Source organism: Rhineura floridana, chromosome 11 (assembly GCF_030035675.1).
Source record: "Rhineura floridana isolate rRhiFlo1 chromosome 11, rRhiFlo1.hap2, whole genome shotgun sequence".
Taxonomy (NCBI): domain Eukaryota; kingdom Metazoa; phylum Chordata; class Lepidosauria; order Squamata; family Rhineuridae; genus Rhineura; species Rhineura floridana.
The window spans coordinates 2,457,696-2,483,956 of record NC_084490.1 but is presented as its reverse complement, the minus strand read 5'-3'; the positions used below and the strand labels follow the sequence as shown (position 1 = coordinate 2,483,956).

General features: G+C 45.5%; 1 protein-coding gene across 2 annotated transcripts; it reads left to right on the top strand.

Annotated features, from left to right (window-relative positions):
- The first annotated feature begins 6,035 nt into the window (after positions 1 to 6,035).
- On the top strand, positions 6,036 to 25,180 carry LOC133366704 (asialoglycoprotein receptor 1-like). Of its 2 annotated transcripts, XM_061590103.1 has the most exons (10): positions 6,036 to 6,142; positions 6,822 to 6,896; positions 8,093 to 8,194; positions 9,804 to 9,929; positions 10,200 to 10,295; positions 10,749 to 10,820; positions 14,190 to 14,282; positions 17,525 to 17,676; positions 21,986 to 22,092; positions 23,977 to 25,180. In XM_061590103.1, exons 3-10 carry the CDS (start codon positions 8,125 to 8,127, stop codon positions 24,125 to 24,127), a joined length of 867 nt encoding a protein of 288 aa, XP_061446087.1. In that variant the 5' UTR covers positions 6,036 to 6,142; positions 6,822 to 6,896; positions 8,093 to 8,124; the 3' UTR covers positions 24,128 to 25,180. The 2 variants fall into 2 exon arrangements, with proteins under 2 accessions (XP_061446087.1, XP_061446088.1); XM_061590104.1 differs by lacking the exon at positions 6,822 to 6,896 and having other exon boundaries at positions 6,037 to 6,142.
- Positions 25,181 to 26,261: the final 1,081 nt, after the last annotated feature.

The window sequence follows — 26,261 nt, the reverse complement described above, 5'->3', positions numbered from 1 at the left end:
AGATCCTCACCCTCAGGGACATCGTCAGAAATGGAGCGTCAGATGAGTTGATCATAACCACCTTTGACTTTTCTGTCACTTAAGAATTAAAAACTCAGTAACTTTTTGTGCAGTTCCCCATTTCATTACTTTCACTTTTCTTAAAGGAAACTGGAAAAAGTGCTGCCAAGGCGGCTTTGTGTTTTCAAGTACAGTAGGGCCCCGCTTTACGGCGCTTCGCGAATGTGGCAGTCTCAAATAGATGCAATTAGACTAAAGCCCCACTCATACGGCGCTTGTTCCACTTTTATGGCGGTTTTCGGGCTTCGCACACCATTCTTTTCAATGAGTTCCGCTTTTCAGCAGTTTTGCTTTTCAGCGGGGGTCCAGAACATAACCCGCCGTATGAGTGGGGCCCTACTGTAGCTCAAAACGTGTTCATTTCCTGGGGAAGAGAGAAAAGGTGTGTTGACAGTGCAAAGACCACTGCAGAGAGATGGTGATGCATAATGTTGGTGGAAGAAGGGAGTCAACAAATGGAGCCTGCGGAATCACACACACAGACACACTCCAGAGAGACAAGGAGGTAAGAAATGGAAAAGCCTAGCTTGTAGCACCCCACCCCTCCCCAGGGGCAATGTGCTACCACACATCTGGAAATGTCCTGGCAAAATCTTGCCTGGAGAGGCCAGCTCTTTTGCAGGCTTTCTAGAAACGGATTGGTCTGAAGGGATCAGGTTTTGGACACTTTCACATTGGGCATGCAGAGCGCAATCATCCCATGGTCCCCAGGATGGGGGCTGCTCCCTGAGGGGGTGGAGGCACTGCCCCACCAACCTTCCTCTGCCCTCAGGCAGCCCCCACCTGCCTACCTTCGTAAACAGCCAGCCCAAGGGAGCACCCTAAGGGAGGAGGCAGAATGGAGATAAAAGTAGAATGAACGCCTCTTATTAGTCCTGGGTTTTTCTCTCTCTCTCCCACCCCACCCCAGGGGTTACCTGTCAGAGTTGACCTCCGGGGGTGGGGGCAGATGAAGGGTGAGGAAAGGGCCGTAACTCAGTGGCAGAGCCCCTGCCTTGCATGCAGAAGGTCTTGCGTTCAATCCCCAAGGACATCTCCAAGCAGGGCTGGCAATGTCCTCTGCCTGAAATCATGGAGAGCTGCTGTCAATCAGTGCAGATGGTGCTGAGCTTAGGCTGTGAGCACACTAGTGGCCTACAGCAAAGCATTTCCATTGGCCACACCTGGAGGGGGAACGGGCTGATCAGCTGCGAAATCTGTTTGAAGCTGAATTTTAAAAAAAAAACACTCCAGCTGCTGCAGGTTTTACAGTCGAGAGGAGCTGGGTTTGACCAGCATCCTGTGCCCCCGTTTTCAGGAGAGGTGGAACCAGCTGAACAGGGGATGGGTCTCTCCCTATGCTTTTAGGTCAATGCATGCATAAAAACATGAGAATGCCGTGCATGATTTCAGCTGATTGACAAGTGGGCATTGCTTTGGGGGAAATAGCCTTGCAGGCCAAACTGGACCTCCCTGGTGGGCAAAGATTGGCTCACAGGCCGCAGGTTCCCCATGCCTGATCTAGAGACCTGGAACCTGGGAGGGAGCACAACTCAAGAATGACAACTCTGGCAACTCAGAGTTTCACTGGTGAAAATAGAGAGACCCACAATAGGGGGTTGTTCAGGAGAGGTTTCACACTTTCTTTGGTAAGTGAGGATGGTCAGGAAGCCAGAAGTAAGAACAGATGTTTTCAGGATGCAGCTCAGTCACAAATCATCTCTCCTCTTCCCCCTCTCCCCACACATTTTTGGCTTTTTCTTGAGAACAGAGCTGTCATTGTGAGCTCATAGGATCACACCCTTATACCAAGTAAGGCCCTAAGAATATAAGAGCAACAGAAGATTTATGCAACTTTAAAGTTGACAATGAGGACTTTGAACTTGTCAAGGGTTATCAATACCTCGGCACAGTCGTTAACCAAAATGAAAGCAATAGTCAAGAAATCAGAAGAAGGCTAGGACTGGGGAGGGCAGCTGTGAGAGAACTAGAAAAGGTCCTCAAATGCAAAGATGTATCACTGAACACTAAAGTCAGGATCATTCAGACCATGGTATTCCCAGTCGCTATGATATGGATCTGAAAGTTGGATAGCAGATAAGAGAAAGATCTACTCATTTGAAATGTGGTGTTGGAGGAGAGCTTTGCGGATACCATGGACTGTGGAATAGACAAATAATTGAGTGTTAGAACAAATCAAACCAGAACTGTCACTAGAAACTAAAATGATGAAACTGAGGTTATCATATTTTGGACATATCATGAGAAGACATGATTCACTAGAAAAGACAATAATGCTGGGGAAAACAGAAGGGAGTAGAAAAAGAGGAAGGCCAAACAAGAGATGGATTGATTCCATAAAGCCACAGACCAAAACTTACAAGCTCTGAACAGGGTGGATCATGACAGATGCTCCTGGAGGTCGCTGATTCGTAGGGTCGCCATAAGTCATAATCGACTTGAAGGCACACAACAACAACAACAAAGATCAGCCAAAGGGGGCCCACCTAGTCCAGCATCTTCTCGCAGTGGCCAGCCAGATGCCCCAAAGGGAAGCCCACAAGCCCGACCTGAGCGCAAGAGCCGTCTCCCCTTCTGTGGCTTCCAGCAACTGGTATTCAAAGGAATGCCACCTCTGCCCGTGGAGGCAGAGTGTAGCCATCGTGGCTAGCAGCCATTAAGAGCCTTATCTTCCATGAATTTGTCTAACCCTCTTTTAAAGCTACCCAAGTTGGCAGCCATCACTGCCTCTTGTGGGAGTGAGTTCCACAGCTTAATTCTGCACTGCTTGAAGAAGTCCTCTCTTTTGTCTGCTCTAAAGCTCCCAACATTTCATTTTATTGGATGTCCATGGGTTCTAGTGTCATGGGGGAATTTTTTGTCTCTGTTCACTTTCTCCACAGCTTGCACAATTTTATTAACTTCTATCAGGGCTCCCCTTACTTGCCTTTTCTCTAAACTAAAAGGCCCCAAATGCTGCATCCTTTCCTCCTAGGCACTGGCCATTTAGCTCAGCACTGTCGATGCTGAGTGGCGGTGGGTTTCCATGGGTCTTTCCTAGTCCTAGCTGGAGATGCCAGCAGGGTTGAACCTGCAACCTGCTGCATACAAGGGCAATGCTCTGCTATCACTGGGCTGTGGCTCCTGCACATCAAACTGTGCCACTACACCACTGGCCACCACCATGTCTTGCAGGGATGAATTCTGTATGTTAATTCTGCATTGTGAGGCTAATACAATATGTTCTGAACTGAATTCTGTGGGTGAGCGATCCTGAATTCTAGGAACAGGGCACAGTTGCTTGTGTCTCTCTGAGCAATTTCCTCCTTCCAGCATAGTGAAAAAGAGGAACTGAGAGCAAAGGTTTTTCCTTTTTGGTGTGTCCTCATTGCCCCCACTCTCATGGGAAAGCCCCATGCCATTCCTTGTACATGCAGGGCCAGTGAAAATTGTGTAACCTTGATTTCTTCTGTAGTTGCAAACTCAGGACATTGAAAGAGGCCGGCTAGATCAGACCAGAGACCCATCTAGTCATTGGCGAGATGCTTTTGGAAAGCTCGCTGTAGAGTAAGAAGACAAAAGCCCTCTCTTGCTGGAAAATACATTTGTAATTGTAATTTGGTAATACAGAAAATATGTATACACAATATGCAGAATACAAAAAGCTAAGGAGCGTATTTTCATGATAAATAAAAAATTACATTCTCAAGTGTTAAGTCACACACAGGACATGAGTCACAGATAAATATAGTTCTGTCAGGGGCGTCACTACCGGGGTGAGGAGGGTGCGGCCCACACCCGGGTGTCACCATGAGGGGGGTGACACCCAGAGCCGCCCCGCGCCGTTGCCCGGTAAGGCTGCTCCAACTCCTCCTCAGAGGCGGGCAGGCAGGCGAGTCCGGGAGCAGCGTTGGTGGGGCAAGGGAGGTGCGCCGGCATTCCCAGGCCTTCTCTGGCTGGGTGCCCCTCTGGCGTGTGCCCTCCCAAGGGGATGGATGGGGTGGCTGGCCTCGAGTGCGCACACATGTGCGCACACGCAAACCCAGCCACCTCGTCCATGCCCCTGTGAGGGCGCGCACCGGAGGTCCGCACCCCCTCGCACTCCCGCTAGTGACGCTGCTGAGTTCTGTGAATCTGCAAAATTTGCAAAGAGTAAATCCAAAACTTCTTCCTATAACAAGGCCGGAATCAGTGATGGACCACATCAGCTGTAAACCAAAACCATTTAACATGAAAAGTGTTCTCTTTTTTTTGGTAATCTTTTCTTCATCTTATTTGTTATTAAGTTCTCCTTTAAGGCAACTGTCCAAATTTGTCTGTTGTTGTTATGTGCCTTCAAGTTGATTATGACTTATGGCAACCCTATGAATCAGTGACCTCCAAGAGCATCTGTTACTGTCTTCTATCCAGTTACAGTCAACCTGTTTCCCATTTTGTGTTGCGGCTATTTGTGCTGCCCCCAAGCAGGGTCTGAATACAACAGCAGTGTTCTCTCCACTTGGGATTCCCAGGAGCCAGACATTCAAGGCATCCTGCCTCCAACAGTGGAGGAAGAAAGCCATCAGGGTTAGTGGTCACTGACAGCCTTGTCCTCTATGGATTTGTCTCATCCTCTGCTTAAAAGGATAAAGTAGCTTGTAATGGGAACCCCTGGAGAAGCTGTTGCTGCCAGTCAGGGTGGACAGCACTGGGCTAGGTGATAAACAAGAACTCTGACCTCGTCCAAAGCAGCTTTTTGTGTTTCTAAAATTAAATGAAAAATGGTGCTTCTGGACCGTTGCTATTTTTGGGCGGGATTCAGTTGCATACAGGCAAATTCTGGTTGCAGTATTGTAGTTGATTGAGAGGTCTTGCACAACAAAAGCTCTTTCCCACCAAACCTGGACTTTTTGCAATAAGGAAAATGAGGGGAAATTGCACTGGAAAGTGGGGGACAACACTTGCTTTGACACTATGTTGTCTACAACAAACTCATTAAGTTAAACTTCCCTATAATTTCCTGGCTCTCCTGCCCTCTCACCTAGGACTGGGGTAGAAACTTGACCAGTTTGCATTTGAAGCCAAATTTGTCAAATTCACACTTTTTGAAACAACATGAGGACCAAAACAGACCCACCCTTTGAAAAGCACCCTTTTCTGCGTTGCGCAGGGGGTTGGACTCGATGGCCTTATAGGCCCCTTCCAACTCTACCATTCTATGGTTCTATGAAATTTGCACTTACTCTAATGTTATGATGCTGTTCTCTAGCCAAGCAATTTTTAACGTGTATATTAGGGGAAAGCATGCATAAAAATGAATACATTAGTGAAAATAACAAACAAAATGTCTTGTATTGGGAGAAATTGCTTGCAAAAATGTAAACATCAGTCAAACCTGCAACCAAAAAATGTGTTTATTAGCAGAAATTCACACTAAAATGCTCATGAATTTTCATGAGGATTTAGTTAAAAATTGCAAATTATTGCAGAAATGTAGGCAACCAAATTTAAGACTGGAAAAATTAGAAACGGGGAGAACCAAAACTGACCCTTCCATCTATCTCTACCCTCACTCAATTACTTTATTTAAAAGACACTGGATTGTACTTCCCAATCTTCCAGAAAGGAAACTGATTTCAGGAACAAGCAGCATCTTGTGTCACCTCACTTGGACCCGATTCTTCAGATGCCCCATTTCCTAGGGACCAATGCAAATAATTTGTTCCAGCTTCTCTGCCATTTTCCCAAATGTCCTTTGTGAGAAAATGTGGTTTGTTTGCCCTGCCTCAAACTCTCCTTCATGTCCCACTTTGCAACTCACATTTGCCTCTCACACTTTATGCTTCTCCTCTTTGGGGAAAGGCCATTATAACAGAAGCCTGCAGCTGAACTTTCACTTTTCAAATGAGGCTAAATTTGGCATCAGTTCAGCTCTAAAGGGGAGGGCAAGCCCTAGAGGCTGTGGGTTCCCTGTGCAGTTTTAGAAAATTCTAAAACTGACCGTGCCCTGGAGAAAGCAGCATATTGACAGTACAAAGATCAACAGCGAGCGGAAGAGGACGAGGGACTCAACGGACGGCGTTTGTGGAGTGTCTCCCTGACCCCCCGGGAGACGAGGAAACAGGTAAAGGACTCCCAAGCTCAGCATGCGCCCACTCCTCTCTCTCTCCCTTGATGGGAAGGTGCTGCCTGGCTGCCACATATCTGGAAACTGGGGCAGGTGGGAGATGTGCACTCTCATAAGGGCAGGCCAACAGCACCATCAGGCCAGGACTTTGAGGCAGACTTCCACGGCCTCCACTCAGCAGAATGACCAGGAGGGTCCCCAAGCACAAGAGGGCTGGCTGACCACATTTTGAGGTCAGTGAAGTAATAGGGTCATATGAAGCTGGCTTATACTGAGTCAAACCACTGGTCCATCTAGCTCAGCATTGTCTAAACTGGCTGGCAGCAGCTGTCCGGGGTTTCACACAGGAGGTGTTCCCAGCCCAATCCCCGGAGCCGCCTTCTGCATGCAAAACAGATGCTCTAGCACTGACCTATAGCCCTTCCCTAGGTTAAAAGAGAAGGCTCTCCCCTTGAAGCCCCAAGAGTCTGAAATAACCCAACTGCACCCCTGACCAGCAGCCTGATAGCGGTTTTGGGGAAAGGGAAGTAGTTCAAAGTCTGAGGGCATTTTCACACACGCATGGTGCTAAAACTGCTTCTTAGTCTGGAACGAGTCGTTAAGTCCCTTGGGCAGAGGATGAAAAAGGCCAGGAGAATCGCTTGCAAAATCAGATCTGCTCTCCCTTTGCCTCCAGAAAGGTGTCCCTGTTGGGCGGGCCTGGTGCAGCTGAATCCGGTGGCACCTGAACAGACCAGCACTCTTTTGTGGGGTAGGTGCAGCTCCTACAGATCCACGATAACAGGGTCTCTGAAGATGGTGTCTGTGTGTCCACCTGTCCTGTACCTGATGTGGGGCAGGTAAAGGTGCGGCTCCCTGTTGAAAGCAGGGTTTGCAGGTGCCACTGATACAGCACTTGCAAAGTGGTCCCTTTGCCTGTGTGGTTTGATTTCAAATCTTGCAGGCAAAAGAAAATGGGGACCTGGTGTCATTGTGACACCAGGTGTTGGCAGGTGAACAGCCCCATTTACCTGGCAAAGTTGCCCTGCAGGGGGTGGAGTTTGGGGGGCAGAGAAGTGAGGAGATGGCCGAGTCCAGTTTCCCATTCCTGTTACAGACAGTCCTGAGATAGATGGACCCAACAGTGTCATTCAGAAAAAGTTGCTTATACTATGTCCCTGGTTAAAAGGTAGAATGTCAATAGTGAAAAGAGGCGCAGAAGAGCTAGTCCCCAAGGAACTGTGTCCCATGGACAAAAGGTTCCTGACCTTTCAGAGGACAACAGACTTAACAAAACACAACTATTTATTTCTTCTTCTGTTGTTGTTTTAACCAGCTTGTGTGTGAGTTGACAGGAACCTTGGAGGTTCGGTCAAGTAACTTCACACTTCGAATTGTGATTCTGGCAAAGAGAGGGGCTGGTTATGTGTTTGGAGCCCTTTCCTTGAGAGAAAAGGTGAGCTGGCCACCACACCTATAAAGAGCAGCTGGGTGTGGGAAGCGTAGAGGCCTGACCCATGGGGCACAATTCGCTAGAAGGATCCCCAGTGCCAGCCTTGTTGACACTGTGCAGGAGCTGATGGGGATGGGGCAAAAGGCAGGGAAGCCACATAGATATTCCACACTGGGCAGGATCAACGTTTCTTGGAATGGCTGTGGTCTGGTCTGTGTATGTGTTTTATTCAGCCTTTGCCAACCTGGTGCCTCCAGATGTTTTAGGAGTTGCAGTGGCAAGCTGCGCAGTTTGGCCGAGTTAAAGTGCTATTGAGATTGTTCAGAGCTCCTGTGCCTTCAGTTAAAAGCTTCCCCCCATGCAGCTTCTGTCAGTGCTGACTGATGGGAGTTGTCGTTCAAGATACCTGAAGAGCACCAGGTTGGCAAAGGCTGGCTTAATTAATCTTTTCACATCTTAATCTGCCTCTTCGTTTGCTTCTCCATGCACAAGCGTTGTGTTCTCTGTCTCACCAGGTGTCTGACCACCTTCCGAATCCTGAGTCAAAATGATCCAGGATTACCAGGATCTTGCAACCCTGGACGTAGAGGCTGAGGGTGAAATTTATCTCCGAAAAGGTGTGTAGGCCAGATGGAATGTTGACATGGGTGAGAAGATACATGAGGAATAGGTCCTCAAAGGTAAAGAAAGAACTTCCTTGCTGGACTGCTAGCCAAGACTAGTCATGGGGTCTTAATGAGGTGGACCAGGATTGTGGCAGTTAGGTACGCCAGCTCTATTGACCAGCACCCATCACTCCAAATGAACAATGACTCATTCGGAACTGACTGCAAAGGAGTAAGCATACAGTACTGTCAGATGTGAGTCCTGCATTGAGCAGCAGGTTGGACTCGATGGCTTTATAGGACCCTTCCAACTCTACAGTTCTATGATTCTATAACAACTCTATTGCAACTATAATTCTAAAACCTAGGATGACTCCACACTAGCCCTTTCCTCTGGAATTGGCATCCTGGGTTCACTCCTTTCTTGCAGAGAACCTGGGCAATGTTATTGCCAAATTCTTTTATTCCAGCATTTTTCTGCACTACTCTACTGCATTCCCCCCCAGACCTGCTTTGTGGTGATTTAGGACGATAAATATTTGGAGCACCAATGTGTCCAGTGTGCACTGATAAAGCTCTATTGAAGTTTTTCAGGGCTACTGTGCCTTCAGTTTAAAGCTTTCCTGCTCCCCATTGCAACTTCTGTGCCTTGGAGTGCTCCCTGTTCAGTGCTGCTGGGGAATTAGTCTTGCCGTTTAATTAGTCAATAGTAAAAAGAGGGCAGAAGTTGTAAGGAGAAAGCTACTAATTAAGATTGCTCTGCTCAATGAGACTTATTTGAAATCAAAAATTTCAAAGGGATGTTAGCTAGGTGGACAAACATTGCTGGATAAAATGTACAATGTTTTGATTCCACTTAATTCCAGATAATTGTGGCAAAGATATTGATAATTGTGCCCCAGCAGAGCTAAATTGCTCGTGGAAGCAGCTCTATGCCCATATGGGCTTCTTCAGACCAGAGTACACTAGGAATTGTAAATCAGCAAATCAGTATCACAAACGCAGTTCCACACCTTCTTGTCTCTTCTCTCATTAGCTCCTTTTTTGTCTCTCCTCCTCCTCCTTACTTTTCCTCTCAGTCTCTGCCCTGCTCTTCACCCTTCCTTCAGTCATGCTGCCTCTGAACTTTCCCTACATCCTATGAGCTCTTCTCAGTTCTCAGCCTGCCCTACAAAACTCCCCTTTTCCTGTAGGGCACGGGCAGGGGGAACGTTTGGCCTGCCAGATGTCACTGAACTACAACTCCCATCAGCCCCAGCAAGGAACGCCAATGGCCAGGGATGATGGAGTTGTAGTTCAGCAACACTGGGAGGGCCAAAGGCTCCCCACACCTGTTGCAGGGCCTGCATGAGATCGCTTTTTCCCTGGGTGACAATTTTCTCTTCCCTCAAGGAAGCTGAACTGCTAACATTCTGACAGTTCAGTTAGTTTTGCTGCCTGTTTGCATGGAGTGTTCACAAACATCATGGCGCTGCAGCCAGGCGGTGTCAGAAGATGGAATACGAAACTGACAGAGACTAGATAAAAGATGACAGATGATTAGAGAAGATCTAAGACACACTGAGTGAAGGCAAACTAATGATTAGGGTGGGTTTTTCTGACTGACATGCCTTCTCCTCAGTGCCCCCAGGGCCTTCCTCAGGCCTATCATGGAGGCAACGAGTCTGCCCGAGCCGTCGCCTGGTTCTGATCCTGCTGGGACTGAGCAGCATCCTCACCGTCGCAGTCATTGTATTTGGTGCCAAAAGTGAGTCCTTAATCGAGGGCTAGTGCAGAAAAGAGGGGTGTGCAGTAGGAGAATGTTGAAAGTCAACGGGGCAGGTGAGCGTACAAGAAAGAGGTGAGTGTGTTAAAAAAAAAGAGACCCAAGACAAAGGATGAACAGCGGAAAGTGGTTAAGTGAATGCATAACTGGAGGTCATACATGGATGAAGTTAGGGACAATGTGAGAGTGGGGGGAGGGAGACTGGTGTGGGGTGCCCACTTTCACCTCTCTCTTCATCTCCGACACCCCCAGGCAGCAACTTCAGATCTCAGCTATCAGGGATGCAGGATACACTTATAAGCATCAATCAAACTGTTGTCAATGAGATGGAAGCCCTTCTGCAGAGGGGTAAGTAAAGGGGGCTTTGGTGAGTTGAACTGAAACTGAAACTCTGCTATTCGTAGTAGATTGCTTCCTCACACCAGAGCTCTAGAGTAGGGTTGAGGGACTGCTTTTCTGCAAGTAGCTGGATGTGGAATTAACAGAGGTCTAAACAGCACTGAAGATAGAGCTGCATTATCCTACAAGACCTTTTCCCCTCGCCAACATCCTCCTGCAATGTTTGCTCCCCATAAAGCCCCATTCGGCAAAGGTCCCCTGCAATATTAATTAGTAGCTTCCTCCTCCTTGCCCTTTCTGCTCCTTTTATCGCTTCCTGTTCAGTACAACAGACAATCACCCACTTCCCGTTTCCAAGCACTAAGGCAGTCAATGGGGAGGGCTGGGGGTGGGGGAGAGAAAATGGGCCGCTGCACAACAGCACAGTTCCTGCGTCACCCAGACCCACTTTGTGCATTTCAGGGGTGAACACGGAAACAAAAATGACGCGACTGGAGGGGAAGGTAAAACAGGTGATTGAGGAAGCCAAAGCAGGTAAGGGACAGTCAACACGTATAAAAATCTTCCTGGAGAGCTCATCCAATAGTTTCCAAGTGGTCCCAAATTTGTGAGAGAGGGAGATCGCATCCGCACTGGACTCTAATGTGGATTTGAATCTACCCATGTCTCCATTTAGTTACTGGAGTCTGCATGAAATCCTCCTTGTCCCACTCCTGTCCCACTAATTTCCCCAAGTAAATCCAGATTTTCCTGATTTGAACTGGATCAGGAAGACTGAATTTACTTGGGAAAGTGAGTGGGATATGAGATGGATGAGGGGGATATGTGTGGACTACCATAATCAAATTCAAACTGGGAAAAAAAGGATTCTAATTGAGATATTGTTTGTTTATCAATTTTGTATCCTGCCTTTCCTCCTAAAGGAGTCCAGGGCGGGCAGCAACTAACAATGAAACACCTTAAGAAACAATTCCAACAGAGACGAAAACTGGGAGAAGGTCTCTACTTCAAAGGCTTGTTGAAAGAGGAAGGTGTTCAGTAAGCGCCGAAAAGATAACAGAGACAGTGCCTGTCTAATACTTAAGGGAATTCCACAGGGTAGGTGCCGCCACACAAAAGGTCCGTTTCCTACATTGTGCAGAACAAACCTCCTGATCAGATGGTATCTGCAGGAGGCCCTCACCTGCAGAGCGCAGTGATCGACTGGCTATATAAGGGGTAAGACGGTCTTTCAGGTGTCCTGGTCCCAAGTGTATAGGGCTTTGTATGCCAGAACCAGCACCTTGAACTTAGCCAGTGGACACCAGTGCAATTCTTTCAGCAGCGGAGTAACACGCTGGTGATATCCTGCTCCAGTGAGCAGTCTCGCCGCCGCATTTTGCACCAGCTGCAACTTCTGGACGAACCTCAAGGGCAGCCCCACATACAGCGCATTACAGTAATCGAGCCTAGAGGTTACCAGTGTGTGGACAACAGTGGTCAAGCTATCCCAGTCCAGAAACGGCCGCAGCTGTCTTACCAGCCGAAGCTGGTAAAAGGCACTCCTAGCCACAGAGATCACCTGGGCCTCTAGCGACAAAGATGGATCCAGGAGCACCCCTAGACTATGGACCTGCTCTTTCAGAGGGAGTATGACCCCATCCAAAGCAGGCAACTGACCGGAACTCAGGAACCACCAACCCACAGCGAGTCCATCTTGCTGGGATTTTGCAGCTTCTGGCAGCTTCTGGACCAACTGCAAGGGCAGCCCCACATAGATCACATAACAGTAATCTAGCCTGGATGCATGGACATCAGTGGAGATAATGCTCCTGTGTGGAAGAGCCCTGAGTGTGTGTGCATGAGTGAAAATAGAGGTGCACATGTGTGTGCCTTGAAACTTAGAAGAGACAACTGGAAGAAAGCATATATTTTCTTACATTTGGCGAGTGAGCTGGCTGATCGGAAAGGGGAAAGGCCTCTCCTCCAGAACTCTCTCATTCCGGCTCAAATATACTTACAGAAGTGTAACTGCAACTCATCAGCACCTGCATTCTTGTCAGCTGATGGAACCAGCAAAACCAGAATCCAGGGCAGAGCACCGTCCTTCCTTCGGCAAAACCCCACAATTACAGGGCAGCCTGGCACAGTCTCTATTGTCTTTTAGGTGTCTATGGAAGACCTTCCTTTTTTAACAAGCCTTTTAAGTGAAGGTGGGGTTTTTAAAATCCCAGCCTGTGTCAATACTGGATTAGAAATGTTCTTTTTTTATTAAAAAAAAAAAAAACCCACTTGTTTTAATTATTTTTACATGAAATCGTTTAAATTTCTTTTGTATAAGTGATGGTTTTCCATATGATGTTTCAGTCATTGTGTTTACTGTTGTTGTTCTTAAATTGTTTCGAGATACTCTCGAGGAAATGATCCATAAATAAATAAGCAACATTCTAAGTGAATCTAGTAGTGATAATTAACTTTATTACTTCGAAGTCTACATGACAGGGCAGGTTTGTGTATTTGTTTTGTTTAAGGATACAGCAGCTCGCTTCAACCTACCTTCCCCCTTCACAGACTTGGACTGAAAATAATAATAATTATTATTATATTTCTCTGCTTTAAATAGTTTCCATCTTCTTTAAAAAGCTTCCAGTTCTGGGCATTGATAGTAGGGTATATACAGCTGATATATTCCTTCTAATACTGAACTCGGGTGGCCCGTGCCGATCAGTTTGGCAGCGGAATGCGCAGAGGTTTTAGCCTACCTGGGGGAGCCCCCAGTTATGCATATTAGTCTGTAGAGAATGTAGGAAGGTAGCACAGTATTGTCTACACTGACTGGCAGCAGCTCCCTAAGGCTTCCGGCAGGGGACATTCCCAGTCTTACCTGGAGATGCCATCAGGGTTGAATGGGAGACCTTCGTCCTGCAAAACAGGTGTTCTGCCACTGGACCACAGTCCTTCCCCAAAACAAACCAGAGCCCAACCAGGACCAGTCCTGTGTGGGCTCCCACAGCTTTAAAGGGAGCCAGCTGGGGAGGGGGGAAATGAGGGGAAGGAGCTGAGCTGCTTGAACCTTTAGCACCTTTCTGCAGCCTTCTCCAACCATGGCTGAGGGTGAGAGGAATGGGCACCAAGTGGGCACCAGGTTGGCAAAGGCTGCCTTCTATCCTGGATGTGAGGATTTGCACTGGGGGGAGTGCATGCTAGGAGTTAAAAAAAATACCCTCATATTTTTATATGAGGAAGTTTCAGGAGGAAGGAAAGGAATAGAGGCAACATTTTTCTTCCTCGTTCTGAGGGGAGATATGGAGCTGACACAGCCAACCCCAAACTTGAGCCCGTCAAACTAGCAACACATGAGGGGGGATTTTTTTAAAAAATGCTGTACTGTTTCCTTCCTGGTCCTGAAACTTCCCTCGCCCCCCTACACCCAATTCAGCAAAACCCCAAGGCTAGCAAGAACCCCTAGAACTCCAGCTGTGTTCTGTTTGAACGTACGTGTGGTTGTGGGTTTACCAGTTGCTGCGTCTGTGCTCATATTCTTGATAATACTTCATGTCATGTACATGACTGCCAACGAAACTTGACAGCATGTAGGTTTCCAAGTGTTTTTAGGGTGCAGGTCAGATGCAAATTTATTTATTTATTTATTGTATTTATATACCGCCCCATAGCCGAAGCTCTCTGGGCGGTTTACGGTAACTACAAACATTAAAAACAATACAAATTTAAAACACAATTAAAAAATTTAAAACAATATAAATGTTTTTAACAAACAATTTTAATGAAGATTTCTACTGCCCCCTTAGAACTTTTGACTTTCTGGTTTTGCAAAAGGTCCTCAATTTGTGTGCATTTCCCTCTTGATCGTGACTGTGAGTTTGTATCCTAACTGTTTTCTCTCTCTCTTTTCACCTTCACCAGGCAAGGAACGACTCCTAGCCCAGATGCACGAGTTGCAAAGGAACTTTAGAACCATGAATTGTGACCTGGAGAATTTTAAACACAACCGAACAGGTTGGGAGTAGATCTGGAAAGCAGAACACAGCACCTGAGTGTGCGAGGCACATGGCCAAGCATGCGGAGGGCAGAGGAAGCCACCTTATTCCGAGCCAGACCATTGGAGTCCATTTATCAGTGCATTGCCTTCACTGACTGGCAGCAGCTGTACAGGGTTTCAGGCAGGGGACATTTCCAGCCCTGTCTGGGGATGCTGTCATTTGGGATTGAACATGGGATCTTCTGCATGCAAAGCAGATAAGATAATAAGAACTACCAGGCCCTGTACGAGTCATCTCACCCGAGTGTAAAGGATGAGGCCTCCTGGTTCAAGCTTTTAGCATTTTAGAAAGAGTATACCTTTTTTGTGCCTTCAACCTGCCTTGTCAATTCTTTATAACAGGGGTGGGGAACCCCTGGCCCTGCAGCTAAGTGTGGCCCTCCAGGTTTTTCTGTCTGGCCCTAAGAACTGCACAGGTCACACACACCCCAGCCACGCATCCTCTTCCCAGGCCACACCCCTCACTGGCCTTGCTTTGTACCCTCCTTGAGTGTTCCTGTCTGGCTGCAATGTGCCCTTGAACTCTGATTGTGCCACTTCCTTACCTGAGTGGAGGAGAGTGTGTGTGTGTGTTGTGTGTGTGTGTGTGTAAACAAGCCTACTGTGCAAAGGTAAAATTTACATCAGCTGCTCTGCCCACTTTTGGGCATGTGGCCCCTGGAAGGTTACCCAGAAGGAAGTGTGGCCCTTGGGCTAAAAAACCTCCAATGTTTCTGCACCCCTGCTTTATGGGTGAGACGTTTTCCTGGATTTGGGTTCAAACGTAGATTATTGGATGAGCCCCCTAAGTCTCAGCGTCCTGCTACGAGGACACAAGAACAGCCTGCAGGGTTAGGCCAGCTGGTCTCCTGTCTCCTCCTGGTGAGGGATGGAGGGATCTGACCATTTCAGTTTATCTCAGTTTCTCATTTTTCCAATCTTAAATTCAGTTCTTCACATTTCCCCACCAATTTGTTATTTTTTTCTTTTTGGCCTCATGAAAATTCATCAGTATTTTGGTGCAAATTTCTCCTTATAGACATTTTTGCATGCAATTTTGCCTAATACACATGCTTTTCCAAAACAATTGCCCCAATATAATGCATTTTGTGTGTTGTTTCCACTAATATACACATTTTAATGCACACCATCCTAGTATATGCATTTTTGCATGCATTACTCAGTTGGAGAACTGAATTACAAAATTCAGAGAGGTGCAAATTCCAAAGGATGTCTGAATGTTATTCAAGTATTGTTTCAGAGGATGTGAATTAGGGAAGCTAGCCTTTACATGTGAACTGAATCACCATCCCTGACAGTGGCATGATGGGAAAATCTCTTCATAGGCAATGGTTGCCATCTAATCTCCTGGCCACTGCTGTATCATATGGGAATAAATTCTTTAAGTTAATTATGCAGGGTGGAGAGAGGTTATTCTTTTTCTTTGCTACCCTGAACGAACTGTCAAAATAATATTTTCTTAGGGTAGAGCCTTGCATTCTAGTATCTGAGAAAACACCCATCCATCTCTCAGCAAGCTTATCTTTCTGCATCCAGCAAAACTTGTGCAAAGCACTTTGGGAAAGGCGATAGCTCAGTGGAAAGACATTTGCTTTGCATGCAGAAGGTCCTAGGGTCAGTCCCTGGCATCTCCAGGTAGATCTGCCTCAAAACCTGGAGAGCTGCTGCCAGTCAGTGTAGACAATACTGAGCTAGATGGACCAATGGTCATATTGATGCAGCTTCCTATGTTCATCACCCCACCCCACCCCGCCCTACCTTCTCCTTGTGGGCAGTTCCAGCTTCTCACTATCTAGGGCATTCTGTGGGGCCTGTCCTGAGTGAGAACATCCCATGGAATCAACAAGACTTATTTTTGTTAACCAGTACGTCCCACCATGCTCTAGAGCAGTGGTTCTGTTCTGGGGTTGGACTTGATGGCCTTATAGGCCCCTTCCAACTCTACTATTCTATGATTCTATTATTCTTAACCTGGGGTGCACGCACCACCGGGGATGCAAGACACTTTTCCTAGGGGTGCAAGGCGTTGTTCAAGAGATTTTTTAAATTGTGTGAGAATTGAGAAGTTGTTCTGTTTTTTGAGTCTGTGATTATAGTATGTAATTTAATACATTAAATCTAAGTACGTTATTTTTCTTGTAATCCTTAACCTTGTACCCAAGTATTTTAACACTGATGCATGGGCTTAGGTGAATTTTCTTTCTTGATCGTTCAAGTGTAGCTAAGTTAGGCTAAAACACACATTAAAATAAAAAATGAACGGTATTTTTTCAGGGGGTGTGAGAGCATATTTTGGAAATCCAAGGGGTGCTGGCAGTGGAAAAGGTTAAGAACCACTGGTCTAGAGCAAACCTGGTTCTTTGCACTGCCCTGGGCATCTTTGGGTGATATTGAACATCAGTCATACTCTGAGGAGACCCATTGAAATCAGCGGACTGCAGTTATTTAATTGGGTCTACTCTGAATATGCCTAACATTGGATATCATCCTTAAGAACATAAGATCATAAGAAAGAGCCCTACTGGATCAGGCCAAAGGGGCCCCTCTAGTCCAGCCTCCTCTTCTCACAGTGGCCAACCAGAGGCCCCACAGGGAAGCCCGCAAGTAGGACCGGAGCGCAACAGCACTCTCCCCTCCTGCGGTTTCCAGCAAGTGGTATCTAGGGGCATAGTAGCTCAGCCAGTGGAGGCAGAGCATAGCCCCCATGACTAGTAGCCACTCATAGCCTCATCCACCATGGATTTGTCTAATCCTCTTTTAAAGCCATCTGAGTTGGTGGCCATCACTGCCTCCTGTGGGAGTAAATTTTATAGTTTAACTATACACTGAGTGAAGAAGGACTTTCTTTTGTCCTTCCTGACTCTTCCAACATTTGGCTTCATTGGATGTCCCTGAGTTTTAGGGTTATGAGAGAGGGAGAAAGATTTTCTCTCTCCCCTTTCTCCATGCCATGCATAATTTTATACACACGTCTATCATGTCGTCTCTGACTCGCCTCTTCTCTGAACTAAAAAGCCTCAAATGCTGCAGCCTTTCCTCACAGGGGAGTCGCTCCAACCTCTTGATCATTCTGGTTGCCCTTTTCTGAACCTTTCCCAGCTCTACAATATCCTTTCTGAGGTGAGATGACCAGAACTGTGCACAGAATTCCAAATGCAATTGCATCATCGATTTTTGATCATCTTGTCTTACTCCCCAGCTAACCAAGAGACCTGTTGCCCTAAGGGTTGGGACTCCTTTCGGAAAAGCTGTTACTGGGAGTCCAGAATAGGGAAGCCATGGGAGGAAGCCAAGGCAGATTGTGAAGACCGAGATTCCCACCTGGTGATCATCAACTCACTTGAGGAACAAGTAGGTCTTGTTACTGTTACAGGCCTGCCCACTTTGGTGATAGGGAGGGATGCAGGATGGGGCAGGGTGGGAATGCTTGTGAGGAACACGCCTGACTCCCAGCAGAGTTGTGGGTAGGTGGGGGTGGGGGTAACACACCTTCGGAGCCTTTGTGTTCACTAGGGATGGGGGCAGAAATTTGATTCAGTTTATATTTAAAGGCGAATCCACCCAATCCGTGCTTTCCAAAACAATATGCACAACAAAAACAGCACTTTGAAATTTGCACTTTTCTGAATTTGCAGCACAGTTCTTCAGCCAAGTAACATGTACAAAAATACATATACTAGGATAAATAATAATAATAATAATAATAATAATAATAATAATAAATTTAATTTCTTCGTCGCCTATCTGGCCAATGGCCACTCTAGGCGACTTACAAAATTATTAAAATACAATTAATAAAATACAGTAATACAATAAAAACAATAGATCTACAACAACAATATTAAAACTGGGTAGGAGGCATTACAATTATATCGATTAACCCTCCCCGGATACCCCGAAGGCCTGCTGAAAAAGCCAGGTGTGCATGAAAAAAGAATATATTTGTGATAATACCATGCGACAATGCATTATATTAGGCAAAATTGCATATAAAAATGTGCCTATTAGGAGAAATTCCATAGAATCATAGAATCGTAGAGTTGGAAGGGGCCTTACAAGGCCATTGAATCCAACCCTCTGCTCAATGCAGGAATCCAAATTAAAGCATTCCCGACAGGTGGCTGTCCAGCTGCCTCTTGAATGCCCCCAGCGTTGGAGAGTCCACCACCTCCCTAGGTCATTGGTTCCATTGTCATTGCGCTCTCACTTCAGTTTTTGCTGATGTCCAGTCGAGTCTGGCTTCCTGCAACTTGAGCACATTATTCCTTGTCCTGCGCTCTGCGACAATCGAGAAGAGATCACAGCCCTCCTCTGTGTAACCACCTTTCATGTATGTGAAGAGTGCTATCCTATCTCCCCTCAGTCTTCCCCAGGCGAAACATGCCCAGTTCTTTCAGTCTCTCCTCACAGGGCTTTGTTTCCAGTCCCCTGATTATCCTCATTGCCCTTCTCTGAACCCGTTCCAGTTTGCCTGCATCCTTCTCAAAGTGCGGCATCCAGAACTGGATGCAGTACTCAATATGAGGCCTAACCAGTGCCAAATATTTATTTATTTTATTTATTAGTTGATTTATATCCCGCCCTTCCTCCCAGCAGGAGCCCAGGGCTGCAATCAAAAGCACTAAAAACACTTTAAAACATCATAAAAACAGACTTTAAAATACATTAAAACAAAACATCTTTAAAAACATTTTTTTAAATTTTTTTCAAGACATCTTAAAAAAAAGGTTAAAAGGGAACCAATACTTCATGCGATTTGTAAATTATATTTCTGTTAATGCAGCCTAAAGTAGTCTTTTTTGCAGCCACATCACACTGTCGGCTCATATTCAGCTTGGGATCAACAACAATCCCAAGATCCTTCTCACATGTATTGCTGAGCCAAGTATCCCCCATCTTATAACTGTGCATTTGGTTTCTTTTTCCTAGGAGTAGAACTTTGCACTTATCCCTGTTAAATTTCATTCTGTTGTTTTCAGCCCAATGTTCCAGCCTATCAAGGTCCCTTTGAATTTTGTTTCTGTCTTCCACGGCATTAGCTATGCCTCCCAATTTTGTATCATCTGCAACTTTGATAAGCATTCCCTTCACCTCCTCATCCAAGTCATTAATAGAAATGTTGAAGAGCAGACTTCCGGGAAGGGTGACTTCGCTTGTGCCTGCTTTTGAGACGGACTCCCGCCTCAGAAGAAGCTTATTCAGATATAAATCAGTCAGAATATTTTTTTTTTTTGACTGATGAAATTTCTCCCGGGCAGGGAGAAACGTAGAGATCAACCTCAAAAGCCTGTTTTTGTTGGGAGGACTGGATTTCATTAATTTATGAGAAAAGGTCCAGCCAGCAATGCCGGACGGACTTCCGAACAAGCTCTATCTGATTAATGCGACACGTTTATCTTTTCTTCAAAGAGAAAACGGACTAACAGGCAAGCACCCTTCTTTCTATTCTTTTTTTTACTTGGTTTAAATTGTTACAGCAAAAAGAGATTTGTCAAATGAATCAGCTTTAAAGAACTTCTGGGTGAGCTATAACTCTTCTCTGTTATTCACGAAATTAACAGCTTATCTCTGTTTCTATTGCAAAAAGCTGTCCTGGAAGTGCATTCTAAAGATATAAACAGAAGAGGGATTTCTATTCCGAGGAGAAAAAAATAAAAAATATGAACTTTGGAACATTATATTGTCTGGGACTATTCTCTTTTTGGTCTATTTTATTTTGACGAATCTGCTTCTTCACGACGCCACTAACTGTTTTGACGCTGGGAACTAAATTTGTTTTGTATTCTTGAACATAGAGAGATAAGGCAGGCTGCTCTGTTTATACTGTGATGTCATCAAGCCTGGAATATTAACCCAATTGTTGCTGAAATAAGAAGTGGTTCTTCTTTATTTTTGTTTTGTTTTGTTTTCGTGGTTTTAAAAATGGCAATCAAGAAAGTGGCTGAGAATCTGGAAGTAATTATGTTTCAGAAAATAATGGATGAGATTGAGATAACGAAACAAACCCTGCGACAGGGCAGTAAGGAGCTGAAAATTGAACTGAGCAAAATGACGCAGGAGCTTAAAGAAATAGGGGATCCTGTGAGAGAGGAGAATGAGATCAGAGATGAGAAAAGAAAAAATAAAGGGAAGATACAAGCTCTGGAGATTGGAACAAATGTGGAATTGGAAAAAGATCTGGAGTTTATGGATATTAGAAATAAAATCTACTGTTTGGAATTTAACGTTATCTCTGAAGAAATTAATGAAGATATTAGAGATAAAGTTATCAATGGCTTGGATAATTTTCTGGACTGGAATGACGTGATGGAGCTTGATATAGAGAAAATCTATGGAATTAACTGCAGCCATGTGACAATGGAAAAACTCTCAAGAGATGAGCCAGTGCATTTTGTAAAAAAGAACAGAGATATGACTTTACAACAATATTTCAGCAACTTATTCAGAATCGATGGCAAGAAAATATTTGGGATAGAGGAAATTCCCATCAGACTCTTATTATATGACTATGGCTATGACAGCAAGATTATTATGGAATACTGATAATGGAAGATTGGACACTGAAATTACTGGACTTAACAGGACTATTGAAGATGGAAGATGGAATTAATATGGATAATGGAATAATGGCTATTGAAATTATTGGACCTAACAGATTTTGATGAGATGTATTAATCGATATGTTTATTTGGACTATGGTTATGACAATAAGATTATTATTATTATTAACGAGATGGATTAATCGACATGTTTATTTGGAAAAAAATTGATAGATATATTTCTTAAAGAATTGAAACCTCTCTTTGACTTTTTGTGGAAAGAATAAAGTAATGTTTATGAGATTTGATGATTAATTAAGATAACTACTGGAGGAAAGTGATTTTATAATATAATTTAAGAGACAGGATTGTTATATATTGTAGACCTATAACTGATCTGCAACAAATGGGAAGTCAACATTTTATTTTTTTGTTTAATCATTTTTGTTTTGTTTTTTGTCTTTGAGTGTTTTATGATTTTGTTTTGTTTGTTTTATGAAAATTTGAATAAAAATTATTGTAAAAAAAAAAAAATGTTGAAGAGCACTGGGCCCAGGACCAAGCCCTGCAGTACCCTGCTCATTACCTCCCCCTAGTTTGAGAAGGAACCATTGAGAAGCACTCTTTGAGTATGATTCTGTAGCCAACTGTGGGTCCACCTGATAGTTGTTCCATCCAGCCCACATTTAGCTAGCTTGCCAATCACAATATCATGGGGCACTTTGTCAAAAGCTTTGCTGAAGTCAAGATATATTATGCCCACAGCATTCACACAGTCTACCAGGGAGGTTGCACTAAATCAGCCTTTCCCAACCTTTGGGGCCCCAGATGTTGCTGGACTACAACTCCCATCAGTCCCAGCCAGCATGGCCAATGGTCAGGAATTATGGGAACTGTAGTCCAGCAATATCTGGGGACCCAAAGGTTGGAAAAGGCTGCACTAAACTGATGGTGAACTTTCATGAGGAATTTTTCTTGAATTGCAAATTAATGTGGCAACACAGAGATGTGAATTTAAGATTGGAAAAATAAGAAAGTGAGAGAAAGAAGAATGGACTGATTCCTGCATCCCTTGTGTTCACTTTTTGTCTTTTGTCTTCCTTGTGTCTTTGTCATGCTAGCAATTTGTGGTGGTGCGCGTGCAGCCACAATTTATGTGGATTGGCTTGACCGACGCCAGTGGGAGCTGGAAGTGGGTAGATGGGACACCCTACACAGTTCGCCAAGAGTGAGTTCATTGGTGGCAGTGCCAACCCCTTCCCCCATAATGCAACACAAGGCATGCCTGAAGCTTTTGCCACTAAGTAGGAGCTTCGTGGGAGTCCTAGAGTGGACGTTTTCTCGGTGCTGCACAGCTGCACTCTTTTGAACAGATAAAGGTAGAAAAAAGGCTAGAGTGGCCCACAGCCTCAACTTATGTGTTGTTGGCTATGATTCTCTATGGGAAGGGACAGAATGGTATCTTTATATCCCTTGGCATCTCTGTAGTGAAAACTTTGCATTGGCAGTTGGAGTAGCAAAACAATTCAGTTTTGGACCAGAAGTGCCAACTATGATGGTATGTGACTATGGTGACCATGCATGAATGTTTTACCAAAGAGTATGTAGTCCCAGAGTGGCCACTTCCTCAGTGCCGCTCAGCTGCATTCCATTGACCATGCATGAAGCTTTTACCATAGAGTGGAAGCTTCTAGACTGGCTTTTGAAGTGGCAACCCTTGGGATGGACAGAAGGTCTGGATGGGGACATGTCTTGACCTTCCCTCCCCTCCAAAAATAACTTCCAGGGAACAGCCCACATTTGACTAGGCGGATTCACCAATTTTGCTAGAGCAGCCTTTGCCAAACTGGCACCGTCCAGTTGTTTTGAACTACAAGTCCCATCAGGTGCAGCCAGCACAGCTGTATCCTGCAAGGGCCAATGGGAGCACAGCCATGCTGTCCGGGGCTGATGGGAGTTGTAATCCAAAACATCTGGAGGGCACCAGGTTGGGGAAAGCGATGCTAGATTTATCTAATCAACAGCCTTAACAGGCCTAATTTGGGGATTTCTCCTTAATTTGATGCCACCCAATGGACCCAACGGCAGTGTTCATGCGGCAGTCACAGAATTGTGAGCACTCTGGAGAGAGCAACACTTCTTACAATTTGGACATGAGACCAATGTCTACGCAGTGGCCACAAACTGCCTGGCATACATGGGGATGTTTCCCAAAATGCCTACCCGTGCAAGTCTTAATTTGCATCAGGGATCACTCAGCCTCAGAGCCTGTGGATTGTTGCTAGTCCTCATCCCTGGAACATGGGAAGGAGTGACTCTGAGCACAGTGTAGAGTTTCTTTCCTTAATTAATAAGTAATCACACTTACTGGATTGGGGCGGGGGAGGTGTTCGTCAAAGCATGTGGTTTGATCTTAGCCTGAGCCTCTGCCTCTCCTTGCCTACAATTCAATCCCTGCCTCCCTTTGCTAAGAGCGCTGTTGTGGTGCTAAATTAGTTAAGCAGAGAGTAACAGCGGATGTTGAAATGCTAGCGTGTGCGTGCGTTTGCCTAAGAAAGCAGGCTTGTACCCTGCATCAGCATCACTGAGACTGGAGAGTTGGTGAAATAAGAAAAGCTACTTTATTTATAGGAATGCATAGTAGATAGAAAGGCATGCCTAGTTCTAACTAACGGAGGTGGAGGCGCAATACCCAGGCGTGGGAATTGCCCTCGTGGCTGGGAGAGAGAGAGCAGAGACAAAGGTGTCTCCTCTCTCCCGGACAATCGGAGAAGAAAGGAAAGGGTGGAAGGAGGAGGGGCAGGTAAGCTTCCCTTAAGACTTATCAGGAAGTCAGTCGCAGCGTCACGGATAAAGGTAATCCAGGCTATCCATCTGGAGGACCCTCACTCTATCTCCCTTCTGGAACATAGACAAAAGACCAAAACAGGAGTTGCTCTTGCCCCACTTCCAACAAGTGCAAGCTTATTTCTTCACCAGCAGAGGCTGGTGCCCATTTGCCCTAATGGACCAGCCTTCACTGTATGCCCCCCCCGCAATTTCAGTGACTGACCTTTGAGGTGCTTGAGGGTCGCAACCTGTGGTTTCGCCTTCCCTTTGTTTTCCTTTCCAGGGACTGGAAACCGGAGCAACCGGATAATTGGTACGGCCACGGCCTTGGTGGTGGGGAGGACTGTGCCCACCTCCACAATGACGGGCGCTGGAACGACGATCACTGCTCTCGGCACTACGGCTGGATTTGTGAGATGGAGACAAGGGATTAACGGGGTGGGAGCCTGCCCTTCGACTGCCAGTTCGTGAAACTGAGTCCCCGGCTGCCTTTGGTTAGGGAGCCAGGCATCCTGCTGTTGGGGGTGACAGGAGGAATTTGACGGTATGCTGGCGAGATTTCCCACCTCCTCCTTGAACAATTCTCCTTGCCTGTTCTGTTCTAAAATGTAGCCAGAGATACAGAGTCCTCCATACTTGGGTGTTTCTTTCAGACTGAGTTGTGAGTTCTGACTTTCTACACCGTCAACAGGCACCCTGAGCCACACAGTGGAGCCTTCTTACTCCTGTGTGACTCTGGCCACAATCCACCATTAATCATGCTGCCCCTTGGCTCTATGTGAGATTTTCCCGGCTTCTCTTTCATCTTTATTACTCCTCATTTCCACTCTTCCTGCCCCTCTAAACCCATGGATGTCCAAATCTGCTTGCCTTCTCCCACCCACCCTAACTCTGGGCCTTTCCCCCCCCCACAACCTCTCAGCCACTAGGCCCCTTGCCTCCCTGTCCCCCTCACACCCTTGAAGCCCTTCTTCCTAACAATGGCTTAGTCTTTGTTCCTTGGCACTGTGTTTTTTTCTTCCAGCCTTTCACTTCCCTCACAAAAGCTGTGCTGTTTGCAAACATTCTATTGCTGGCATTTTCCTCTAAGCACTGAGAATGTACAGGATATTTTAGCTCACCAGGACAAGATGAGTTTATATCAGAGCTTGGAAAAGTTACTTTTTTGAACTACAACTCCCATCAGCCCAATCCAGTGGCCATGCTGGCTGGGGCTGATGGGAGTTGTAGTTCAAAAAAAGTAACTTTTCCAAGCTCTGGATACAGCAGGCAAAATATCAGATTATGTGGTTTTTACCAATTAATGTATGATTTCTGTGTAGGTAACTGTACTTTAAAAGAAAACAGGCAGCGGCGGGGTTAAGTTACCTACAATTAAGCTTCTCTGAGACTGCATATATAGTGTACTTATAACAGATGAATTTCTGTGACCCACCAAATTCAAACCACGTTCTCAGAATCTGAATAAATTATGCTTAATTAATTTATTTTGCCTCTGGGACCCCCATTTTCAAAGGACTTGGAACAAGGAAGAAGAAAGGAAAGCAGCCTGGGGTGTCCTATTTTTCTTTATGCTTGGAAGCTGGCTGGAGAAATGGGTGTCTCTGAGCATGCAGAGAGCGCAAAGGGCTTCTTGGCAATAATAAATCAGGAGAACTGAGCAGAATACACAACAGGGTGTGTGCCTTCTAAGCTGTGTTGATCCCCAGCTGGCAGCCTGGTCAGAGGTTGGAGCCCTTGGGTGGATGTTGCTAATTAGAGCTGTGGTGAATGGCAGGTCTGTCTGACCCAAGAAGCCCCCCTCACCCCGACCCTGGCTGTCTCCTGCTTTCAGGCATAGCCCAGTGGGTGACCTGCCATATCTCCAGCCAGAGCAGCAGGATGGGAAGTGGCTTCTCGAAACCTCCCCACCCTCCTCGGGTGTTTGCTGAGATGTCAGAGTTCCTGGCGGGGGTGGAGGGGAAACCTTGGGAGAAACCTCTGCCAAGGAATACTTGGAAAGGGACTCATTTTTTTAACCAGCACTCAGCCCCAGGATGTATTTTTCAGTGCTGTGAGTTAAGATGATTATTCAGTGGGTTCATTATTATTGTTGTTGTTGCTGCTGCTGCTGCTGCTGCTGCTGCTAATAATAATAATAATAATATTAATAATAATAATAATAATAATAATAATAATAATAATAATAATAATAAATATCTCCCTTCTTCCCGAAGGAGCCCAGAGCAGTAAACATAAAAAACAATTCAACAAAGAGAAAAAACATACTAAAAACAGTTTTAAAACATTCCAAAGCATAATTACAATTTAAAACGTTCTAAAGCACAGTTTAAAATATTGTAAAACACAGTTAAATATTCCAACATAGCTTTAAAACATTCTATCATCAGTGATCTTCAGGTTGCCAAGAACAGTCCCCTTCAGCTATCAAATACCTGGGCAAACAGGACTGTTCTTAAATTCCTCCTGAAAGGTAATAGTGATGGAGAAAGACACACCTCACTAGGGAGGGCATTCCACAAATGACAAGCCACCACTTAAAAGGCCCTGTCATGGATCAGCCATGCT

Excerpts from the sequence above, each read along its gene's own strand:
- LOC133366704 (XM_061590103.1), top strand. The coding sequence starts at position 8,125 with ATGATCCAGGATTACCAGGATCTTGCAACCCTGGACGTAGAGGCTGAG. Across the intron at positions 10,821-14,189 it reads GATTGAGGAAGCCAAAGCAG|GCAAGGAACGACTCCTAGCC; the intron begins GTAAGGGACAGT and ends CACCTTCACCAG. Across the intron at positions 14,283-17,524 it reads TTTTAAACACAACCGAACAG|CTAACCAAGAGACCTGTTGC; the intron begins GTTGGGAGTAGA and ends CTTACTCCCCAG.